The sequence below is a fragment of the Loxodonta africana genome, chromosome 6 (genome assembly GCF_030014295.1).
Source record: "Loxodonta africana isolate mLoxAfr1 chromosome 6, mLoxAfr1.hap2, whole genome shotgun sequence".
NCBI lineage: Eukaryota > Metazoa > Chordata > Mammalia > Proboscidea > Elephantidae > Loxodonta > Loxodonta africana.
Window position 1 is genome coordinate 96246849 of NC_087347.1, and position 25988 is coordinate 96272836.

The following is a 25988-nucleotide window of genomic DNA, read 5'->3' on the forward strand; positions in this document are numbered from 1 at the left end:
CCTTGCTGTGGGCCTAGGAGCTGAATTCTGTGCACAGCATCAACCAGGTTTCCTGGTATTGGGACTTCTGCTTGGCATCAGACAATGGGAGGCACTGGCAAGACAGAAAAGGGTGGAAGGAGGGAGAAGTTGAGGGATTTACCCACAATCCTCCCCTACAGCTTTGTGTTGGCAGAAGCTCAGTTCTAGCTTTGGTTCGACAACTCTCTCCTACTTCTCCAGGTTCAGATAACTGCCCCTGCCTTTGCTGTTTCAGGTGGCCTTCCTGCTGTGGTGAACACCAGGTGATTCAACTCACTTGTGAACTTCTCTTAAGGCAGCCCACATCTCTGCAAATAACCTCTTCAGTCTCCCTCTGTTGAGTGTGCCATCTGCTTCCTGTCAGACCCTGACTGCTGCAAAAACTTAGGGAAATGGTGCCAGCAGCTCTCCCCTCTGCCTCTAAACTCGTCCTCATCAGAACACCTGCTATTAAATCGACCAATTTAGAAGAGAAAAACTTCTCTCAACCCACTTCCCCTGACAGCTACCACTTCCTTGACAGCCATACTCACTCTCAATTCCTCTTCTCTAGTCCACTCTTAAACACACTCCAGTTGAGAATTTGTCCCCTCCACCCCACTGGAACCGCTTGTCAAGGTCACTGATGATCTTCATGTTGCTAAACCCAATGATCGTTCTCAGGAATCATTTCTCAGATCTACTGGAAGTATTTAATACAGTTGATTGCTCCTTCCTCCTGTGTATGTTTACTACCTGAATTCCAGGACCCCAAATGATTTTCTTCTCAATTCACCCTTTGCTCCTTCTCAGTCTAGTATGCTGGAGCTTACTCTTCCTGGGCTCAGTCTTTAGTCTTTCTTTAACTATACCCATTCCATTAGTAATTTAATATGCAACACTTTCTAACCTATTTCTAACATGTAGTTTATTAATTTATCATACTTATTAATTAGTGTTTGTGTACCCCCATTAGAATATAAGATTCTCAAGCATAAGAATCTCTGTTCATTGGTTCAATGGTATTTTCCAAGTGTCTAGAACAGTGCTTGGTATATATATTTTTATTGAATTTAATTAGATGATGATAACTGCCCCTCACATACAGAGTGACAACTGTGAATTTTCCCCCTCAAAAAGCAAAGCCATAAAGCAAGAATAAAACATAAATGAATAAATACCAAATCTTGTAATAGGAATAGTCACCCTAAACATAGAAACAAGAAAATCAAAACAAAATCAATAAGTATGATAGCAAATATATTTTAAACTTTAGTACATTTTTTAAAATGCCATAAAAGTTAAAGGCAAATATAAACTTGAAATTGCAACATATGTGATAGATGTGGAATTATATATAATATGTAATGATTTCTTAAAAATCAATAAGAGAAAAGATTATACTAGTAAAACAAATGGGTGAAAGACATGGAAAAAATTCACCAAAGAAATAAAATTAGTCAAAAATATGTAAACCAATGATCAATGTCACTGATAAAGTGCAAATTTAAACCACAATGAAATGTCAATTTTGCCTATCAAAAAGGGAAGTTCTATTTTAATTAACCTCTGACTCAGTAATTCTACTTCTAGGACACTATCCCAAATAATTAGAAAGATGCAAAAATATGTATATTAAAAAATGTTTATTGTAGCAGTATTTACAAAAACAACCAAAATTCCAACCACATAGAAAGGCTTAAATAAAGTACGGGACAATCGTAGAATGGAATATTATACAGATGTTCAAAATTATGTTTTTGTGAATATTCAATGATATGGAAAAATACTAATGCTGTAAAGTTCAACGGGAGAAAAACTAGATTGTAAAACTGTACCTAGAGCAAAATTCTGAAATTTCAAATACGAATCTGTATAGATACATATATACATATACCACAAATAGAAAAATGACTAAAAGAAAACATATAAAAATATTAATGGTTGTTATTTTACGTAGTGGGGGTTATAAGAGACTACTTCTCATTTAAATTTTTCTGTACTTACTGAAATTATCAGGTATTGCTTTCACATTTAGAAAATAATAAATAAATGTTAACAATAATATCTAAGTGAGATTCAATGAGTTCCAAAAGGTGCAAACATGAACACTGTGTATTCTGAATGTTCTTCTGTTTTACAAATGGCTAAATCTTCCGGCTAGAAAGTTTTTATTTCCAGTGGAAGTAGTAGTTGTATTTTTTCCAGGACTGGATTTGGGTACAGGATCCACTGCAACATATTTGATTTGGAAGCCTCCTGCTGTCACTGAAGCATCACTTAGAAACTTCAATGTCATGACATTTCCTGTGGGAGGAGGGATGTGAAAGAACAAAGATGTTACTCCTTCAATTTGACAGACAATTCAGGCTCATCATTCTCGTAGGAGAATATAAGAGTTCATGAGCAAGATTACCCGAATTCAGAGCTGGATTCTCAATCAACGAAGTTGCAATTTCATCATCACATGGAACAGGGCAGGAGGCATTCATTTTCTTTCTGCCCCTCCCACCTGTCCAACAGGAAATTTTATCCTGATTTATAAGGTACTCTTTCTAGAAAGAACATCCACGAAATGACAGGAGGATGCAAGGCAGTTCAAACCAATGCAGTATGTTGTTGTGTGCTGTGGAGTCGAATCCAACTCACAGTGACCCTATGGGACAGAGTAGAATTGCCCCATAGGGTTTCTTAGGCAAATCTTTAAGAGAGCAGATTGCCAGGTCTTTTTCCACAGAGAAGCTGATGGGTTTGATCCCCTGACCTTTCAGTTAGCAGCTGAGCCCTTAACCATTGCGCCACTAGGGCTCTTTCATGAGGTATGGATGAGTTATTTACTCAACAATGTTACAGAGCAACAAGCTTTACATTTGTAAGAAGTTAAGCTAGATCCCTACTTCAGAATACCTAAATACACTTTATTGCATTAAAGATCAAAATGTACTGAAAATAAAAAAGGAAAAACTTTATTGTATAAAATAAAACATAGTGTAAATGGAAAAGTTTCAGACTAGAGGCGCTCGTGTCAGATGTAAGAATGACGCGGCCAACATGCATTCCCAGGAAGCAAATGGTCAGGAAGTAAACCATTTGTTCATGGGAAGAATGTGCCAAGACATAAACAATTTGTTTCCGGGAAAAATTAGTTCATGACTCCAGTCATGTACAATCAAACCGGCTGGCACCACTCACTAGGAAATAACTCGCTTTAACCAAGTGACAGACATTTACATTTCAAAGGACTTCAAGGTGAAACTGATCTTATCTGTGATCAATCATTAACTGCCTACCTTTCCTTTGTTCTCTTTGTATATAGACCCCTCTCTTACCTTGAATGGTGGAGTGGTTTGTATTTTTACTTAGTGCCATCCAGTTCAAGCTGAAACTCCTCTTATTTCACCCCTATTAGAGTACGAGATTTTCTTCTTTGAGATTTCTGGTGTTAGAAGTGGGACTTTGAAAGTGCATTATCTTTCACAATCCCCAGGGCATCTGTACATAGGCATGGTACCTGCTGAGCCATTTTGGGCTCTCCACTTTTTTTTTTTGCAATAAATGTTCATTTTTTATTAATATTCAAGTTGCTTACAACCTCTTCTTTTTCAACACTTTATATTTTCTTCCTTTTAATCATATAATTTTTTAAAATTGTACTTTGGATGAAAGTTTACAGAACAAACTAGCTTCTCGTTAAACAGTATACTTACTGTTTTATGACATTGGTTAACAACCCCACAAGATGTCAACACTTCCCTTCTTGACCTTGAGTTCCCTGTTACCAGCTTTCCTGTTCCCTCCTGCATTTTAGTCCCTGTCCCTGCGCTGGTGTGCCCCTTTAGTCTTGTTTTGTTTTATAAGCCTGTCTAATTTTTGGATAAAGGGTGAACCTCAGTAGTGACTTCATTACTGAGCTAAAAAGGTATCCGGGGGCCGTTGGGCTCTCCACTTTTGTGAATTCTCAGGAATTGTTTAAGGTAAAAAAAACTTTCAAATCCAAGCTCCGCTCCCTTGCACTGATAGCTCTTTGAGTTTTATTGTGGATTTGTTTTGGTTCTTGCAGGTAAAATTTTGTTTTGTTCTGTCATTATAGAATGGGGAATGTTGGCTCCATTTGGAGCCACTTTCTGGGACTCCTGCTCACTACATGAAAAAAAATGTTATGGTCACTTATCATGCATGTTCTTGCCTGTCTGGCATACATAACCTGACTTGAGAAGTTTTGGAAAATCAGTGGCTACTATGGGGTTCTTTTGATCTCTCTAAGTTAACTTTTCTGTGCAGTAAATTAAAGAACTAAGGCTACTGGATTAAGCAGTCCCAGTGGGATGGCTATTTTAATTGCTATATTGAGGTCGCTAAAAGAAATCAAGATAGTAAAATGGCTTCCCTGAAGGACATTGTCTGTAAATTAACTAAGCAGAATAAAGAATTGTTGTTGTTAGGTGCTGCCGAGTCAGTTCTGACTCATAGCGACCCTATGTACCACAGAATGAAACAGTGCCTGGTCCTATGCCATGGTCACAATTGTTGTTACACATGAGCCCAATGTTGGAGCCACTGTGTCAATCCATCTCATTGAGGGTCTTCCTTTCTTTCGCTGACTCTTTACCAAGCATATCCTTTTTCAGGGACTGATCCTTCCTGACAACATGTCCGAAGTGTGTAAAACACAGCCTCGCCATCCTTGCTTCTAAAGAGCAATCTGGTTGTACTTCCTCCACGACAGATTTGTTCCTCCTTTTGGCTGTTCACGGTATATTCAATATTCTTTGCCAACACCACAATTCAAGGCATCAATTCTTCAGTCTTTCTTATTCATGTCCAGCTTTCACATGCATATGATGTGATTGAAAATACTATGGCTTGGGTCAGGGGCACCTTAGTCTTCGAGGTAACATCTTTACTTTTCAACACTTTAAAGAGGTATTTTGCAGCAGATTTACCCAATGCAATGCGTCTTTTGATTTCCTGAGGGCTGCTTCCATGGGTGTTGATTGTGGATCCAAGTAAAATGAAATCCTGAACAAGTTCAGTCTTTTCCTGGTTTATCATGATGTTGCTTATTGGTCCAGTTGTGAAGATTTTTGTTTTCTTTATGTTGAGGTGTAATCCATACTGAAGGTTATGGTCTTTGATCTTAATCATCAAGTGCTTTAAGTCCTCTTCACTTTCAGCAAGCAAGGTTGTGTCATCCGCATAATGCAGGTTGTTAATGAGTCTTCCTCCAATCCTGATGCCCCATTCTCCTTCATATAGTCCAGCTTCTCAGATTATTTGCCCAGCATAGAGATTGAATAGATATGGTGAAAGAATACAACCTTGATGCACACTTTTCCTGACTTGAAATCATGCAGTATCTCCTTGTTTCATCTGAACAACTGCCCCTGATCTATGTACAGGTTCCTCATGAGCACAATTAAGTGTTCTGAAATTCCCATTCTTTGCAATGTTATCCATAATTTGTTATGATCCACACAGTCAAATGCCTTTGCATAGTCAATAAAACACAGGTAAATATCTTTCTGGTATTCTCTGCATTCAGCCAGGATCCATCTGACATCAGCAATGATATCCTTAGTTCCACATCCTCTTCTGAATCTGGTCTGAATTTCTGGCAGTTTCCTGTCAAAATACTGCTGCAGCTGCTTTTCAATGATCTTCAGCAAAATTTTGCTTGCTTGTGATATTAACGACATTGTTCAATATTTTCCAAATTCAGTTAGACCACTTTTCTTGGGAATAGGCATTGGAATTGGCCACGTAGCTGTCTTTCAAATTTCTTGGCAGAGATGAGTGAGCACTTCCAGTGCTGCATCTGTTTGTTGAAATGTCTCAATTGATATTCTGTCAGTTCCTGGAGCCTTGTTTTTCACCAATGCTTTCAGTCCAGCTTGGACTTCTTCCTTTAGTACCATTGGTTCCTGATCATAGGCTACCTCTTGAAATGGTTGAACTTCCACCAATTCTTTTTGGTATAATGACTCTGTGTATTCCTTCCATCTTCTTTTGATTCTTCCTGCCTCGTTTAATATTTTCCCCATAGAATTCTTCACTATTGCAACTTGAGGCTTGATTTTTTCTTCAGTTCTTTCAGCTTGAGAAACACCGAGCATGCTCTTCCCATTTGGTTTGCTATCTCCAGCTCTTTGCACATGTCTTCTCGAGCAGCCCTTTGAAATCTTCTGTTCAGTTCTTTTACTTCATCATCTCTTCTCTTTGCTTTAGCTGCTCAAAGCTCAAGAGCAAGTTTCAGTGTCTCTTCTGACATCCATCTTGGTTTTTTCTTTCTGTCCTATCTTTTTAATGACCTCTTGCTTTCTACATGTATGATGTCCTTGCACAACTCGTCTGGTCTTTGATCATTGGTGTTTAACACGTCAAATCTATTTGGTCTCTAAATTCAGGTAGTATATACTCAAGGTCATACTTTGGATCTTATGGACTTGTTCTAATTTTCTTCAGTTTCAACTTGAACTTTCATATGAGCAATTGATGGTCTATTCTGCAGTCAGCCCGTGCCCTTGTTCTTACTGATGATATTGAACTTTTTCATCATCTCTTTCCACAAATGTAGTTGATTTGATTCTTGTGTATTCCATTTGGTGAGGTCCATATGCATAGTCACCATTTATGCTTGTGAAAAAAGGTATTTGTAATGAAAAGTTGGTCTCGCAAAATTCTATCATGCAATCTCTGGCATCATTTCCATCACCAAGGCCGTATTTTCCAGCTACCGATCCTTCTTCTTTGTTTCCAACTTTCGCATTCCAATCACCAGGAATTAGCAATGCAACCTAATTGCAAGGTTGATCAATTTCAGACTGCAGAAGCAGGTAAAAATCTTCAATTTCTTCATCTCTGGCCTTAGTGGTTGGTGCGTAAATTTGAATAATAGTTGTTTTAACTGGTCTTCCTTGTAGGCATATGTTCATCTGACCTCCGGCTCTTGGGACTCGAGCTATCAGTTTATCTGCAGATCCTGGAACTCATCAAGCTTTATAGCCTGAGAGCAGGAGCCCTGCTCTCTGACCTGCCAGTTTTGAGTTTGCCAGCCCCTGTGCCTACGTGAATTAAGAGAAGCCTCTATCCTGATCCATGGACTTGGGATGTTCCAGCCTCTACAATTGTGTGAGCCGTTTCCTTGACATAAATCTCTCTATATATATTTTTATACACTTTACTGGTTTTCCTTCTCTAGAGAACCCAGACTAAGACACATACTAACTCAAGAATATGGAGGACGACAGAGACCTATAGGTTATTATAGCCTACAGGTTGACCCTGTAGCTAGGGGATACCCTTCCTGCCTTAGAGCTGTGGCTATTACTGCCAAACTAGTGGATACCACAGCAGATGGGGTGCTGGGAAACTTTTTAGATGTCTATGTGTTCTATGCTGTGTCTGCTTTACTTAATTCTGCCTTGACACAACAACTCTCTGCCAGCAGGCTCACTTCCTATGAAAATCTCTTCCTGGGTATGTTTCATCTTGACCACTATCATTCTATCCTGAGTAAGAAATGTTCCTCAAATGTGGTCTTGACCATCAAGATTTTCCCCATAAAACCTACACACCCCGAAGATGAGGTCTATTAACTTGGCAAGGTGAAGAAAATAATTTATTAGCCAAAGAAGCTTAAGAAAACAAAGTCCTTGCAGAAGAAAGACTACTCCATTGTGGGTGATCAGTGCCTCCTAGCAGAGGCTTGATCAAAAAGTGGAAATGTAAACAGAAATGTTTCAAACAGGAGACACTTGTGTCAGACATAATGATAATGGGGCCAACATGGATTCTTAGGAAGCAAAAGATTAGGATGTAAACCGTTTGTTCATAGGAAGAATGCGTCAAGACATAAACAACTTGTTCCCCCCAAAAATGTGTTCATGACTGCAATCTTGTATGACCAAACCAGCTGGTGCCACTCACCTAGCTGGTAACTCACTCCCTCCTAGACAAGTGGCCAACATTTGCATTTCAAAGGACTTCAACCTGAAGCTGATCTTATCTATAATCAATCATTAACTCCCTAACTTTCCTTTGTTCTGTATGTATATAAACACCTTTCTCTGATTGAATGGTGTAGTGCTTTGTATTTTTACTTAGTGTTGCCCAGCATGAGCTGTATTTTTCCTCAATAAAAGGTCTTTACTTTCACTTCTAACAGACTACAAGATTTTCTTCTTTGACAACAGGAATTTTTTTTGAGGTTTAGGGGTAAAAATTCTTCTTAATCAAGGTCAGAAATTTAGAATTCATTTAAAAACAAAAACATAAAAACCTTTACATATATTGAATGCTAATGTTTGCCAAGAACAGCTTTAAATGCCTTTCATCTAGTAACTCATGTATTAATCCCTACAGCAACACTACGAGAAAGGTTCCAATAAAATATTCATTTTACACATGTGAAACAGAGGCACAGAGAACCTAAGTAGCTTGCTCAAGGCCACAGAACTCAAGTAACAGAGTCAGGGTTTGAGGTCTGGCAGTATAGCTCCAGAGTTCATGCTTTGATCCACTGCACATACTTGTAAGATTTGTCTAAATTAAAAAAAAAAAAAAAAAAAATTTTTGCTATGGTAAAAGAAACTAAAGTTATAGGGCAAAAGACAGATGAAATAAAATGGGATTAATATCCTTAATATACAAAGAATTGCTAGAAATAAAAGAAGAGCTCCAAAGAATATGCAAGGGACATAAATAGGCAATTCAAAGGGGGCACTAAGGGACAATAAACATATAAAAATATGCTCAAAATGCACTATGAAGAAATGCAAATTAGACCAACAATAAGATTTTTTGCTCTTATATTGGGAAAGAATGTGGAGGATGTTCTTCTAGTTAAAACGCAAATTGACAGTGTAGGACTTGTGGTAATTTGGCAGCATCTCTTAACATTCGGAAACCCTGGTGGTGTAGTGGTTAAGAGTTCGGCTGCTAACCAAAAGGCTGACAGTAGGAATCCACCGGGTACTCCTTGAAAACCCTATGAGGCGGTTGTACTCTGTCCTATAGGGTTGCTATGAGTCGGAATTGACTCAACGGCAACAGTTTTTTTTTTTAATTGCACATCTCCTGACCCTAAAAGCACACTTTTAGGAATCTAATGTATTAAAAAAACAAAACAAGACCCTAATATCTAAAAGTAGAGGTTAAAAAATTCTCATTAGAACACTGAAGAGCAAACAAAAAAAAAGAAAAAAATCAGAAATAAGCATCTTCAGGAAGTTAAATATTGGTACATGACAAATTACAGTACATCCATTACAATGATCTACTTAGCCAGTCATGAAGAAGAATTAGAGTGGTCTAAATATCATTTTTTTTTTTTTTTTTAAATATCATATTCTGACCTGGAAATATGTTCCTGGTGTCCTTGTAAATAGAAAAACACCTGGAAGGATGGTCACTACACAGTTAGCAAATGTCTTTCTTGGGTAGAAGTGGAGAGATGAGAAGAGTGGACACATTCTTAACTTTATACACCTTCTATTATTAAAGTGGTGGGATTATCAGTAAGTTTTACTTTGTTCATTTATTATTTAATATAAATATTTTGGGGTGAGTAAGCTATGAGTCAGAATCAACTCGACGGCAGTGGGTTTGATTTGGTTTGGTTAAGCACATGCTCAAAGGGAAACTAGATCAAAATGTTAACAGGATTATGTTTGAGTGATAGGCTTTCTTGTTAAAAGTGTTTTATGTCTTCTTTTTCTTTCTATTCCTCTCTATCCATTTCCTCTCCCTGCTGTTTTTGCTAAATCTTTGGCTTTTGTGCTCAATTGTATCCTTTTCATTTGGTTGATTTGTGTCTCTTTGAATAATAAATTATGTGGGGTTTTTTTTCCCCCAGTTTCTTGCAGTTGTGCAAGAAAAATACTGATTTGATTATATTTAGAGTAAGTTTTTTCTGTTCTAAACCAAACACATTTTCAGACTTCTTGCCTCCCTTTTTGAAAACAGGATTCTTATCCCCCAACTACTTTCTACAGCTTTTAAGACCTCTTCTTTCTACTTTCTGTTAATAAACAATATGTTCTCAAAAACAAAACAAAACTAAAATATAAACAAAAGGCTAAATAAATTAGCCTTCCTAGAAAGACAGTAACATAGTTACAGTTAATAAATTTTAAGCATAAATCATTCAAAGATTGATCAGGAAGTTCCATCTCTTTTAATAATGATGGAGACATAAATTAGAATTGAGCGCACTGCAAGGCTGGGGCATGGCAATACAGCTTTGTTAGAAGCCCTAGTGGTGCAACAGTTAAGTGCTCAGCTGCTAGCCAAAAAGTTGCTGGTTACAACTCACCAGCTGCTCCGCAGGAGAAAGTTATTTCAGTCTGATTCTGCAAAGATTCCAGCCTTGTAAGCCCTATGGGGCAGTTCTACTCTGTTCTGTAGAATCACTATGAGTTGGAATCAACTCAATGGCCATGGGTTTGGTTTTTGGATAGCTTTGTTGTTTTTACTAGGAGAAGCATGGTGATAATTTATGACATGAAAGAAAAATAGAGTGCAGAAGAAAAACAACTGCTAGTGCTACTGAAAATAGAGAAAATGAAGACATCTAAGAAAGTGAAGGTTCTTAGCCAGAAAACAGCAATTTGGGACCACTTAGGGTGGCATTACTTATTGAGATAAATTTATGTCCCACAAGGACATTTCTTGGGGTATATTTCATGGAATAAAGTCCCATAAAATAATTTGCAGGGGCAAAAGGGTTTGCCAACACTGTCTATCATATTTAGCCTTTTAAGATTTACAATGCTTAATTATCATATTAAAAGCTTCATGAAGTCCTCCAATACAGAAATCTGTTTAAAATTACTTAACCCAATGTTTTCTAAATTTATTTTACCTTAGAACCCTTTTCTCATGCAACCACCTAGTAAAAACATCTCATAGAGCTGTGTTCCTCAGAACACTCTCTGGGGAGTACTGTACTAGGATAAAATGTAATAAATACAATGTAAAAAAAATTTTTTTAGTGATGGAATGTATTTTTACTATTTTTAGATTAGTTCAGTCCTTTATCAATTAAAATGTCTAGTCATTTATCAGTACATTTTATGGAAATCATAAACTATAGCAGTATTTACAAGTTTGTAGATTTGAGACTATCTTATTTTTTTTTTTTAGCCTGCATCTCCTTCAAATAACAAGAGTCTCCACATTTTTAATGCAAGCAGTTGGTATAAGTCTTTTTAAAAGTGTAAATAAACACTTCTTCGCATTTTATAAGCTAATAGAGCTTGGTTCTCTCAAATTTAAACAGTGAATAACTACTGTGTCTTCATTATCAGTGATGAGAAAACAAATCATAGTCTTGCTCCTCAAATGAGGGCATTACCTGTACTAATGATGTCTTCTGGAAGCTCATCTCCACAGAATCTGAGGGAGAATTTTTAAAAATAGAGGTTACATGAATGAGTATGACACAGCTATTGCAAGTAAGTAGCCCTTACTGATAATTCAATGCTTTATTTCCCTAAGTAATGGCTTCTTTCTCTACTATTTAAATTTTTTCATTGCTTTATTTGTAAGGGAGAAAAAAAAAAAAGGGAGAAGAGAGGTTAAAACCAAGTTTGTCGTTTGAATTAACCTTCTCACTATATTAATGAGACTCTTAAGAAAGAATGTATGGCATTTCCATGTTGTGTATCTCTAAAGCTCTTTATGTAATGGATAACTTGAATGTACATGGAAAAATAAAAAAAGTTACAGATTAAAATAAAGTCTTCATAGTTAAAGAAGAATGGATATACAGTTGGTGGTATTGATACTCTGATTTCTAAGGTTGGGTAACCTGAACATGAAAAAATTATGTTGGACCTTATAGACATAAAAGATATTGATTTTTATCTGAATCATGGCTTGAGATGAACTTCTGTAAGAATTACATAAAAAGTAAGGGAAAATGCCAGTTTTTAAAATGTAATTCATTCCAGAGAGGGAAAAAGTCTACTATAAAGGTAAATTACATTACATAAAACTAAGAAATACCAAACTAGCCTGTTCAAAACCTTCTAAAAAATAGTACTATATTATTTTACCTAGGACTGTAATCAATTTTTGAAACAGGTTTAGAATTGCCAAAACCTAAAAACATCATCCTAATTCCCAAGGTAAGATATCCATTCTTAAAAAAAAAAAAAATCTTGTTCTTGATTCCTCCAACCCTACTTTATAACTTCTTAAAAGTTATTTAAAAGAACTGTTTGTATTTTTTCCCATAGCAGTAGTCTGTAAGCCAAAGAATGAAATAAAACAAAAAAAAAACCATTTTCCCTCCAAAAATTGCCTTTTTTTTAAGTTGCAAGTTTCAAAGTCAACATGAAAAGCTATTAAGTCTGTCATTTTAAATTGTCTCCACTACCAATTTCTTCCATTAAATTACTATCACGATAATAGAGAATTGATAACATTCTAAAATATAGGTTAAGTGGGGACTTAACTACATAAAAAATAACTAATGGTACATTCCTCGATTTTGCAGGATTTTGTAAGGCACTAATAACATAAAGACTTGAGGTGGGGAATAAAAAAAAAAAAAGATTGTGACCCAGTATGATGAAAACCCAGAGGAAAAATATTGAAGAAGAGACTCTTTGTTTTTTATGGCATAGAAATCTATTTTTAAGGAGATCCATTAATTGGTTCTTTAGGCAAATTCATTGAGAAAAGAGACTATACTTTGCTTATTTGTCCTGCATCTATAATGCTTAGCAAATGCTTTGTACACAGAAGAAAAGCAGTAATTATTGACCGTATAACATTTTTAAGCGAATGGCAGAAATTAAAATGCTTAAAAAAACCCAGCAAACTTCCCAACTTATAGATCTCTCTTCCTCCTAACTAAAAACAAAAACAAAAAAAAAACCCCATTGCCACGAGTCCATTCTGACTCATAGCGACCTTATAAAAAAAGACCTTATAGGACAGTACAATTGCCCATTAGGATTTCCGAGGAGTGCCTGGTGGATTTGAACTGCCAATCTTTTTTTTGATTAGCAGCTGAACTCTTAACTGCTAGGCCACCAGAGTTTCCCTCTCTTCCTCTTATTGTCAGCCAAATCATGAGGTTTTTACAGACTATTTAACTTGTTCTTATGACTTAACAATAATTAAAAGATAGCTAGCACTATTTTGGGAACCCTGGTTGCCTAGTGGTTAAGAGCTATGGGTGCTAACCAAAAGGTCACCAGTTCAAACCCAGCAGGCACTCCTTGGAAACACTATGGGGCAGTTCTCTGTTTATAGAGTCGCTATGAGTCAGAATTGGCTCGAAGGTTTTTTGTTGTTAGCACTATTTTCGAGCCCTGGTGTCTCAGTGGTTAAGAGCCCAGCTGCTAACCAAGAGGTTGGCAATTCGAATTCACCAGGCGCTCCTTGGAAACACTATGGGGCAGTTCTATTCTGTTGTGTACGGTGGCTATGAGCTGGAATTGACTCAATGGCAATGGGTTTGGTTTTGGTTTTGGTTTAGCACTATTTTAATAAGTACATGTAGCAGCGGCCATAGCTTGTTATGTTAAGAAAAATTTTAAACCGAAAAAATCTAAAAATCTTTCTAGAAGATATGGTCGTGTAGAAATACTAGAAAGTCAATATTGTAGGGACAATAAATTAATAAAATTAATCAAAGAAACATCAAACAAAATACCAGATGTTCGTTTAACTTCCTGTATGGGGAAGCCGCACGTACCTTCCCACAAAGCCGTGAACATCATCGTAACTGTCATATACTTCAACATAGTCAGCCAAACAAGCTGGGTCATCTTCAAGGTCAAAGTCCAAAAAACTCAGGTGAATCCGCTGACCATATTTGAGTCTAATGTGCCAGTAGCAGATCTGGTTATCACCGTACTCGTTTGGGAAGCCTGGAGATTTAAAAATTGCCTTCGGATCTGTAAAGACACCCCCACACTCTTTTGCTGAAATGGGGGAGAGGGGAGAAGAGAGAGAATTAGAAAAAATAATATCCGCAACTTAACGTGAGATTTACTTCTTAGTTTCCATGTATTTATTACTTTTTGTGTAACATTAAAGAATTAGCCCAATAGATACTATATTTGGAAGAAAGGCCTGGCAATCTGCTTCTGAAAAATCAGCCATCGAAAACCCTGTGGAGCAGAGTTCTACTCTGCTATACATGGGGTTGCCATGAGTAGGGATAGGTTTCACAGCAAACTGGTACGTATACTATATGATGTATACATTTAGCTAAAGGAAGCGGCCCTGGTGGCACAATGGTTAACTGAAAGCTTGGCAGTTTGAAACCACCAGTGGCTCCATGGGAAGAAGATGTGGCAGTCTGCTTCTGCAGAGATTTATAGCCTCAGAAACCCTACGGGGTCTCTATGAATCAGAATTGACTTGACGGCAGTGGGTTTTGGGGTAGCTGAAGAATAAATGTATTTTTTTTTTATGAATAGTTTCTAAATTCTCTAGAATAAACATGGACTATCTGTGAATTTAAATAAAAGCAAAATAACAAGAAAATCATAGAAATTTAATTAATTGAGCCTTTTTTAGTCATAAAATGCACAGGTCTTACATGTATAGTTCTCCGTGTTTTGACAAGTATATAAACGGCTGTTACCAACAGCCCAATCAAGATGGAAGGGATTTTGTCCTGTGGTGTCACCACTGTGTCTTCAGGGACTCAAACACTTAGGATAATGGTTCCTATAAATTCTCTTTGAAAAATCAGTATAGAATTTCAGGAGCACAATGGACCCTGAAGGTCATTCTAATCCAGTTAAAAGGAATAATATATAACCATTCTGTACTCCCTTTTTACAGGTTTAAACTAACACTCTAGTCCCAATATTTCAGGATTTAGTGCAAATATTTGTTTGTTTTCTCCAAGTCATGCATTGTTTTATAGATTTCAGTCAAGTCGTATAACCTGTCATGGGAAGGAAGTGACACCCCTTTGCCAGAACTGGTAATTTGCAAATACGACCTAGAGAGAAAGCTATGAAGGAGCTCTGGTTAATTTTCATTTCATATCAGGTAAGTGGCTAGTGTCTAGGAAAAGGGGTTGTGGTGGTTGTTATCGTTTGCCATCAAGTCAGTTTTGACTCATATTGACCTCATGTGTGCAGAGTAGAATTGCTCCAAAGGATTTTCGAGGCTGTGACCTCTCAGAAGCAGATAGCCAGGCCTGTCTTCTGAGATGTCTCCGGGTGAGTTAGAACCTCCAACCTTTTGGCTGGTAGTCAAGCACTTAACTGTTCACACCACAAATAACCTGTGTGGTGATGGTGGTGGCTCATCTGAAGATATTTTTCTTTACTTCATTGGGAAGCTGTTCCCAATAATACTCCATTTTAAAATAGCTATTAAAAAAATTGTATTAGAATCTTTAATGCCATAGAAGTTAAGAAAGTATTCCCCAAGATAGAAAGAGTTTGGGGACCTAGTCTGAGCAATGTGACTACTCTCTATCACAGTTTCTTCTTTGGTAAAATAAAAATAATCATGCTTCTGCTATTACCTACCTCACAGGATTAGTCTGAGGATAAAATATAGAAGAAAAACTTAAGGGTTTGTGCAAATATAGGCTATTCCTGTTGCATAATTCAATATTATATAATATATAACTTACATGTGTACAGAAATCTGTACAGTGCCAGTTCGGGGAGTGATTTGCTCTGTCCCATAGCTTCCTATCTTTGTAGCGTCTATCAGAGTTGCCCATTCAGCTATAGCCATTCAGCTCTGTACTTATGCTTCATATACATAGTTATTGCCTCTATTGCTCATTTAGAAAATGACAGATTCACAAATCTGGCTTGGTCTCTGAGAACTGTTAAGTGGTTAAGAATATTTTTATATAAAGGAATCAACATCATCTAATACATTCAGAACTTGAAATGAGGAAATTTACTTCTAAACACTTCATGACCCTCTTCTCTTCAATCGGCTCTAACATGGTGCTATTGATTAATAGATTGCTTTACTTTTGTGACACTGTTACGAGTTTTTCATTCCAATGATTTCTCAGTGAACTGTTCTTGTCCTAATGCCAGTTCAAGCAATCCCCAGTTCCCTTTAGGTTAACCACAACCTAAATAATCAGCGTACCACTAAATCCGAAAGCAAACTAAATACACTGAGAATTGGGTAAGGACCAGTCTCCCAGGATTCTGGACATGTACTGCAAGAGTCAAAAGTATTCAGCCTCCCTGAGAAAAGTAGGTTATAAAAACATGGAAGTTCAGATGGCATTCTTATAAAAGGGCCAAGAAGCACTGTAAGGATGCTTCTATCAGCACTTCTCCTTTTCCCTAGTCTCTTACCTATGGACATGACAGCAGCCGAAGCTCAGAGATACCAACGTTTATCAAGCAAAATAAGAATCAGAGAATATATTCAGAAATAAAGTTATTCTTGAGAGTAAAAAGAATGTTGCCTGTAAAGGTATATTAAAGAAAAAAGAAGCCGAAAATCAAGAGAGGGAGGAAAGGATGATATATGTTTTACAAACAATGAGGTATTGGACTAAATATGCTTAAAATATGTAAAACTGAGTCACAAGTTATAATGCTATAGGAATGCATTGATTTATTCACATCTGTCTGAAGTGGGTCTAGGTGACGGTTCTAGGCAAAGTTCTTGTCTACTTTTCTACTTCGAATATACGTTATTTTGAGAATAGGTTAGTTACGGACGTCAGAATCTGTTCTCCAATGATTAATATCATTAAATAGTAACTTCTATAATAATATGGAAATCCTGGTGGTGTAGTGGTTAAGTGCTGCTAAAAGGTCAGCAGTTCAGATCCACCAGGCCCTCTTTGGAAACTCTATGGAGCAGTTCTACTCTGTCCTATAGGGTCGCTATGGGTCGGAATCAGCTCAACGGCAATGGTCTGTAATAATATGCTAGGACTTCACTATAAATCTCCTATTGAGACTTATGGAATTTGTTATAGGGTAGATCCGAATGGAACACTATCTGATCATAAATACCAGAAGGACTTTGTAACACATCATGACATTTTGTAGCATTGTCCTGAGAGAAATAGGTCCCAAAATAACTTAGTCTATTTTTTTCTCCAAAAGCATGCAGAGTAACTCTTTATAGCAATTATAACAAGTTAATTTTCTCCTTAAAACTCCCTGGCTGCAAGCAGCCATGGGAAAAAACATGAACACAAATATACCATAATAACATCTAGTATATGTAGCATGTAATTGTTTTAACAAACCACTGAATGAGAGTTGCTTAGTTTGGAAGTCTAAGCATTTATGCACAAAAAGAAATTAAGGACAGAATTTGTTTATTTTGTCTTCTTTTTGCAATTCTATTAAAGGGATAATTTTGAATAATTGTCATTTGATAACATCGCTTTATTGTTTTAGCTAATTGGCTGTGACTATTTTATAACCGGATCTTTGTGGCCAGGACGTTTCCCTGGCATAGAAAAAACCTGAATTCTCAATCTCACCTGCCCACTAATTGTTGGCTGTCTGATTTTGGGTAAATTACTTAACTTCTTTAAGTCTCGGTTTCCTGATTTCTTTAAAATGAGCATAACAATAGTGCCTTGTAGAGTTGTGAGGATTAAGTGAGAGTGTGGATGAAGAAATGTAACTCAGTGTCTGGCACAGCACAATCACTTTATATAGCTATTATTAATAATTATCATTGCCAAACTGAATTATCTTTGGAAGAAGAAACCACTTCTTTTTTAAAACCTTCTTAATAGCATGTAACTGTTTTTGGAAAGCTTATAAAATAATTCTTTTGAACAAACCATGAGGATTGTAGCAATAGGCATCCCATCTTTCGCTCCTATTGAGACGGATTCCATAATCAATAATGCCAGTTTTTCCAAATCCACAGTTGAGCCCTGGCTTCACAATGGGATAGCCAACTCTGCCCTTGGCCATCCAGCCGGCAGCACACACATGGAATCCTGCAGGGGAAGAAAGGGCTATAGGATTAACTGTTAAAAACACCGAGCAAAGGTCATTTTAACAAAGATGGCCAATTTCAACAGTGACAGTTTCTCAACTGCCCAAATCCATTTCATGTAAGAGAGAAACAAGCGTTTTCTTTAAAAAAATGCATATGTTGTATATATGTATATATTGCACATATAAAAAATATAACATCTTTTACTAGAAAATGACCTTACTTGAAAAAAAAAAAAGACACAGATGGACTAGAAATCTATGAATATGAAAATGGCCTATCTAGCCCCATGAGATAGTTTCTGAAACTATTACCAATTCTGAAAAAAAAAATTTTTTTTTCAGGTGGCAATTTAATTAATTTCTATTTCAGGATCAGTTAAGACATTGTGAATATTTTAAAAGATTTAAATAAGGAAAAAATCTCATAAATTTTGACCAAAGGCTCAGCCCTCTTTTCCTTGTTCAGTTTAGGAGGCTGTTTTAATGTCTGCCTGTACCATTCCAGGACGATTTACTAGCAGTCCAGGATGTGTGGCCTGTGTATGCTTCATTCCAGTTCCTGTGCCTTAGAGATGCCTATGAGCATAGACTGAGGGTAGTTATCCCAGCAGGCTGATGGTCTTCAGGGCATTTCAGAGAACACCTTTATTTTTGTCTTGAATGATGCATAATAATAGCAGAACCCCTTGTTCAGTACTTTCCTGTCAGGAAAAGTGTCTCTTCAGTGGAAGAGAGAATTCCAAAAGGGGGTGGCCTTTGGATTCTCTTGAAAGTCCAAGAAACGATACCACCACCAGCTACTGTTCAGTCAGCTCCTACTTGTGGCAACCCCGTGTGTGTCAGAGTAGAACTGTGCTCCACCGAGTTTTCAATGGCTGCTTTTTCAGAAGTAGATTGCCAGGACTTTCTTCCAAGGTATCCTGGGTGGGCTTGAACTGCCAACCTTTTGGTTAGCAGCTGAATGTGTTAACCATTTGCACCATCCAGGCATTCCAAAGAAGAAAATGGCACCAGTTAATTACTGGGTTTTTCACCGGGTTTCTGGAAATCATCTTCCCAATTTCTTTTTTCTGCCATCTTAAAATCTGCTTATCCGCCTTTTCCTCATAGCTTTTTTTGTTCCTAATGTAAAAATGTATTCTCCTGCATATTATTTTTTTAATGGAAAAGAAAAAGCCACTAAATTCAATATTTCTCCACCCTGTAAATTTCATTGTAAGACTCAACATGATAGTATAATTTATTCTCAGGAGCCAAGAAGAGGAAGAAAACTATTGAAAATGAATAGCAATGGCATTAAAATTAATGAGGAGTTTAAATGGTACTGAGATAGTGAGATTTTTATTTTCTTATGACTTTTTTTTCTTTTTTTAACTCACTATGTCTTGTGACTCAAAATAAGTTATTTTTACTAGAACTTTCTACCAGCTCTAGGCAGAGAGGATAGGAAAAACAGAGCAGAGATGCCCTGGGGCTTAGGGAACAATCAGAGGGGCTAGAGAGAAAAGTCTTATCGAGGGGTTGAAGGAAAGGTGGATATTTTTTCCCAAGGCTGAAAAAGAATAAAAATCATTGTCAAATTACATACCAATTTTTCTGGCTGCCTCTAGCTGCTTGTAGGTGGCAAGGTGCCCACCTTCATATTCACACACTGCCTTAGCTTCTGCGTAGGTAAGCTTGTACTTGCCAGACCGTGCTTCTCTGTGGTACACGCCTGCTGCTTGTTCTGTGAAATCACAAAACGTCATGTACCCATTATTATCCGTTCTTGCAGAACACAGGGAAGTTTTGTGGCCTCAGCTGGAAGATTACATCAGTTATTTTTGCTGCCAAGGTGTTTCCTGGGACACCCGCCTTAGGGAGCTAAGTTGTCATCATTAGAGAGTTTTGGAAAAAAATATGAATGAGGGGAATTTTAGGGGAGCTTGGCGGCATGGACAGAAACTTGAGGCTATATTATGTTTCTGAACTGATAGACTGAAAGAAAAAGTTTTAATACAACTTTGCTTTTCTACACCACCCAAAGGTAATAAATACTTTCTTTTGGCTTTGTTTTAAGTCATATAAAAACTTGGAAAGTTTAGAAGAGGAAAAAAAAAAAAAAAGAGAAAGAGACAAAGACAATAGAAACCAATGAAAATTCATCCATTATGCAGACTCACAATGAAGGAGAAAAAAATAAGCCAAAATATCCATTTGAGGGAAATGACTAATGCTGTATAATTGAGAATTTGGTAAACAAACCAAAAACTAAGAAAAGGTTTGAAGGAATCCAAAGCAAACAAATACTATGTTTAAAAAAAACAAAAATAGATTGAAACACAGCGGAGAAATAACTGGACACACCTAGCTACCATTTCCTAAATTCTTCATTTACTTTGCCTTTTTTAGTTCACTTGCTCTTCCCAACATATTTTGTTGTTGCTGTTAGGTGCCTTAGAGTTGGTTCTGACTCTCGACTCTGTAGCAACCTTATTTACAACAGAATGAAACCCTGCATGGTCCTGCAGCATCTCCCAATTGTTCCTATGTGTGAACCCATTGTTGCAGCCACTGTGTCAATCCATGATGTTGAAGGACTTCCTTTTTCACTGACCCTCTACTTTTCCAAGCATGATGTCCTTCTCCAGGGACTGGTCCCTCCTGATAACATGTCCAAAGTATGTGAGATGAAGTGTCACCATCCTCACTTCTGGCAGTACCTCTTTTTTCTCTTTTAACAATGTTTATTGAGTACTTATCATGTTTAAAGCATTCTGCTAGTTATTATGGATATGTGAACCAACAGGAAAAAAAAATCCTTTATTCTAATAAGAGATGCAGACAAGTAAAAAAAAAAAAAAAAAAGACCACATGACTAATCAAAGGAAGTAGAACGCACTATACCAAAAAAAACCAAACCGAGTGCCATCAAGTTGATTCCGACTCATAGTGACCCTATAGGACAGGGTGGAACTGCCCCATAGAGTTTCCAAGGAGCGCCTGGCGGATCCGAACTGCCAACCCTTTGGTTAGCAGCCATAGCACTTAACCACTACGCCACCAGGGTTTCCAGAATGAACTATAGGGAATAGTTAAGTCATCTTCCTAAGGAAATGTGCTATTGAGTTCTTGCTCTAACAGTGCTGTTAAACCAGAGGTGTGTTTGATCCAGTTTCTACAGACTCATGGGTGTGGATTATGTGCTCTGTTTCTCAATTCTGCTATCAGTGATGTCAAGGTAATAGCTAGAGATTGGCTAAGGTGGAGGTATCTATACCATGGAAATAGACAAACACTGTAAGTCAGGTCTTCCCTGCAACCCCGAGAGAGCCATTTTTAAAACATTTACCAACACACCTGTCTTGGTTATCTAGTGCTGCTATAACAGAAATACTACAAGTGGATGGCTTTAACAAAGAGAAGTCTATTCTCTCACAGTCTAGGAGGCTAGAAGTCTGAATTCAGGGTGCCAGCTCCAGGGGAAGGCTTTCTCTGTCTGTTGGCTCTAGGAGAAGGTCCTTGTCATCAGTCTTCTGTGGTGGAGGAACTTCTCCATGCAGGGACCCAGGATCCAAAGGATGTACTCTTCTCCTGGCTCTTGTTTCTGGGTGGTATGAGGTCCCACCTGGCTGTACTTTTTGCAAAACAGATTTTTTCATTGTTCTGGCAGTTCGTGGTTTATTTAATATTCTTTGCCAATACCATAATTCAAAGGCATCAATTCTTCTTTGGTCTTCCGTATTCATCGTCTGGCTTTCGCATGCATATGAGGCGCCTGGTAATATTTTAAGCAGCGTTAAGTCATCCATGAGTTTCCTTCCAGTAGATCACTGTTTAAATTGGTTGTTTTGAGTTTGGAATGCATTTTGCCATAGAAACAGTTGAAGATTCCTGGAACAATAATCGTAGCATTATCTCTAGTAGTTTTACTTATTCTGCCAGATTATGATTAAATCTTTGTACCCTGACCTATGCAGTCAGCTACCCTAAGGCCATTTTCAATGGGAACATATGTTCCTTGGCATGAAGCAAGACATGTATCCAACAATATTAATATAGTTCCTTGCTCTCTTCCCCAAGCTGAAGTTGACACTGCCACAACTCAATGGGAGATGATGTTTGTCATTTTTCCTGTTTTTCTAGATGCCAAGGGATCCTGCTCTTGTAACTGTGATAAAGGCCCATCACTTATATGCATACGACTTTAGTCAACCCGATGCTCATAGGTCAGGGAACACCAAGAACATCAAATCAAAACTAGCCAAGGTGTTTCCCCGACTTTGAAAGTCACCTTCTGCCCAGGTGTCCTTAATGTGGTAAAGCCTCATCAACTAAACTTTCATTAATTTCCAGTTTAGTTGTTTGCAGAATATATCGTGAAGTTATTTACTAAGCATTGTAGATCAAGTCCTACCCTCAAGGAACTTGGACACTAGTGGGCAGCACAAGTACATTTAACTTGAAGAGAGGAATACCAAGGCTTTTAAAAGAGAAAGAAACTGAAAACCAGTTGCTTTCAAGGTGATACCAACTCATGGTGACCCCACGTATGTGAAAATAGAACTGGGCACCATAGGGTTTTCAGTGGCTGCTTTTTCTGCTGTATTAATATTCTTTATTAATATTACGATGATTTCCAGGTCTTTCTTTCGAGGCACCTGTGGGTGGACTAACTTCCAACCTTTAGGTTAGCAGCCTAGCATCTTAACTGTTTGTACCACCCAAGGCATGCTTAATGTACTTAGACGTTGTAATAAAGATTGTTGTTGATTATTAAGGATTATAAAATTGTATCTATGCCCTAAGAATATAGACTTAAAAGATCTTTCTTGAAAAAGAATATTTTATAGGAATTATTTTAATGCATGCCACGGTTTCTCACACTAAGGTTTCCTTGGTATTTTTACACTAAAATTGAAATATGATGTCTGCAGAAAAAAAAAAATTAACGGAGATTTAAAAATAAGTTTTCTTCAACTTTTGGTATCCACTGCAACTTGTCTAGTAATTTGATGGTAACTGAAATAGCAAAATTTATGTTATAAATTTCAACTTAATTTATTAATTAATATTAATATTCCACATTGTTGGTCAAAGAGTACCATACTACCAGGGCTTGCTTCTTGAACAGTGGAGAACTCTTGGTGTATGTACTTGACTATTTTAAACAAAGCCTTTATTTTAAAGTATTGTTCAATTCAGAATTTTTTCTAGTAAGATGGGCATTTCTACAATGAATCCTAATTTTTAAAGTTTTATCACTCAGGATAAATAATATTTTTTTGAGTCAACAGTCATTCATTAAAACTGAAAATCTCTTCAACCCATCTTTTTTTTTTTTTTTCCTTTTAGCAAGTAGCCACAGAATCATTGTGGATCAAGTTTTTTGTCCTGGCTCTACCATGGACAAATCGTGTGACCGTGTATAAATCACTGCCTGAGCTTCAGTTTCTTCACTGATCAAATGGGAATAATAATAACGATTTTTAGGAGTAAATAAAACTTTAAAGCTCATAAGCATAACTTCTGGAGCTTATAGGAGCTCAGACATATTACATTACTTTTTTTAATTTCCTCTCTCCTTTTTCAGATTTGCTGAAAATAATTATTTCTCTGAGTGTTTTCAATTTTCGTAATTAATATAAACTATTTGCCCTTCAGTAGTTTTTTTTTCTTTTTTTAATTACTATTAAGAGATTAGGAGACCTGGGGGTGCAGTGATTAAAGCACTCACCTGCTAACTGAAGGGTCAGCAGTTTGAATCCACTAGTTGGTCCCCAGGAGAAAGATGTGGCTGTCTACCCTCATAAAGATTTCAGCCTTGGAAACCCCGTGGGACAGTTCTACTCTGTCCTGTAGGGTTGCTGTGAGTCAGCATCAGCTCGATGGCAGTGGGTTTGCTTTTGGGTACTAAGAAATTAGAGGATAACAACAACAAAAAAAACCCCAAACCTGTTGGGGTCGAGCCGACCCTATAAGGACAGAGTAGAGCTGCCCCCATAAGGTTTCCAAGGAGTGGCTGGTGGATTTGAACTGCTGACCTTTTGGTTAGTAGTCAAGCTCTTAACCACTACACTGCCAGGGCTCCAGAGGATGCCAGGGTTGAAATAAACTTCAGGGATTCCCTACTTTAGCCCTCTTATTTTACCGGTGAGGAAATTCAAACCTAGAGAGTTTAAAGTGACTTATTCTTGAGAGTTACTAACATAGTTTTGACTTCTAATCCCACTTTCGTTCCTCCCTAAACAGTGTCTAATATTATATTGATCCAACCAACTGTAAATAATTTGTGCTGGGCTGACTAACCAATGATTTGTCCCAGATTGATGCCATTTGCACTTATCCCAAGGCTCAGATTTCCAGCATACTCTTAACAAAGATTTGCATTTGCTCCTCTGTATCTCTGGGTAGAATTTCTAATGCCCTGCTTTCTATTTTTGTAATCTATAACATCGCTTAAAAAAAAACTAACTCCAAATTACTTGCTAAGAGTGTGACAACATTTCAAAGTTTATCCACGTGGGTTTACTTCTTACTAGCATTCTGGCACTTTTTTCCATTTCTGACAAATATGTATATATTTCCTAAGCTTGATGGTGTGCAATGAAAATAAACAAAGAGGTTTGCTCATTCCTGTAGTGAATCCCAGAATGTCTCTTGGCCAAATGGATCACACCATCCGGCATGAAACTAGTTCACTGACTCAAGCTGAAAAAAGAGGCAGCAAAGTCTTGCATTGCAAATCAGGCTTTTTAATGAAATCCGCATGGCTGCAGTTATTTCCAGAGACGAACATGTGAAGGGGAAAGTCTTCTACAACTGTGTGCTGCTCAGCACACCGAAAACCAAGACCCAGGTAAAGTTTTTCTCTTTATTTCATGCAAGAATCTCTCAACTTTCTGCTCAAGCAATTCAAAGATTTCCCACTATTAAACCCACTAATAGGCATAAACAATATGAATTTATTTGTATCATGAGATTTAAAGCATTGTTTAGGGTACTACCAGGGGTGTTTTGAGTTTTCTTTATTTTGCCTTTTCTGTCCTATCGTCTGTCTTCACAGCTTGGCCTATCTCATTATTACATTTAACAAAAAATTTTCTTTGTCTGACAAAAGGGTTAAAGAAGTACTTTGGGATAAAAGGAATGCAAGTGGTAAGAATGCATTCAGAACTACAAACCTTTTTCCTTTTTTCTATATTGCTGTCAAAATGGCTAAGATGTTGATAAAACCAAGGTCGATACTCAACAGGTCAAAGTACATGGAGCAATAATTACACAATTTTTTTACATAATCTGATTTACTTGTTGCAATTTTGAGACCTGACTACAAATGAATTATGTTGGCAGTTTTATTTCATTTTTTGACAAAGAAATACCCTCCCGCTATATTTCCACCTCTGCTTTGAAAAATTTTAAATATATTTTCACAGGGAATGCAAATATTAACCATTATTTTCTACTGAGCAATTAACTTTTTAAGAGAGCTGTTTTTAAATTTTACAACGTGGAAACACTTTTTAAAGAAAAAATTTATGCATTGCAATGCAAATCTTTCCTGAGCAATTTCTTTGAAAACATCAGCTTTGAATGGAACAGAAAAACATACTACTTTGATTCATTTCTTTATGACTTAAGAGAACCGGCATTCCCCACAGGAAGACCACGAGTGAAGTTTCTTACCAAGCCAAATGGAGTTGTGAAAAATTCCGTTCTTGTATCCCCATCCATGAGCCTCTTCCCACAGTAAGACAAATAAGCAAATGAAGATGACCATATCGTTGGTTGTAGAGCAGTAACAGCCTGTCGGGGGCTGCACAGGATAAAGTCTCAGAGCAGCGGCTGGAATGTGACTGCAACATCTGGTTTCCACTTCTCTTAAATCGCTTTTTTCAGCTATGAGGTCAGCAAGTACTTTCCAATGGCGTTTTCTGCTGTAGAGTTACACAATTAACTCAGTGTCTGAAGCAAATCCTCTGACTCATTTGCATTGGCAACTAAAACTAAGGGTATAGAATGATCATCTACATTTTAAAATTCAGTTACGAGGAAAGGAGTTCAGTTCCTCTGTCA

At 37.1% G+C, this 25988-nt stretch overlaps 1 protein-coding gene across 2 annotated transcripts; it reads right to left on the reverse strand.

The window, feature by feature from the left end:
- Positions 1 to 1629: 1629 nt before the first annotated feature.
- Positions 1630 to 25777, reverse strand: TNFAIP6 (TNF alpha induced protein 6). 2 transcript variants are annotated; one of them, XM_023542957.2, is made up of 7 exons: positions 25599 to 25777; positions 19522 to 19659; positions 17771 to 17932; positions 13709 to 13937; positions 11354 to 11394; positions 2417 to 2512; positions 1630 to 2307 (listed from the first exon to the last, which is right to left on the reverse strand). In XM_023542957.2, the coding sequence occupies exons 1-7, from the start codon at positions 25690 to 25692 to the stop codon at positions 2138 to 2140; spliced, it is 930 nt and encodes a 309-aa protein (XP_023398725.1). In that variant the 5' UTR covers positions 25693 to 25777; the 3' UTR covers positions 1630 to 2137. The 2 variants fall into 2 exon arrangements, with proteins under 2 accessions (XP_023398725.1, XP_003405895.1); XM_003405847.4 differs by lacking the exon at positions 2417 to 2512 and having other exon boundaries at positions 25599 to 25776.
- Between the last annotated feature and the right edge of the window lie 211 nt (positions 25778 to 25988).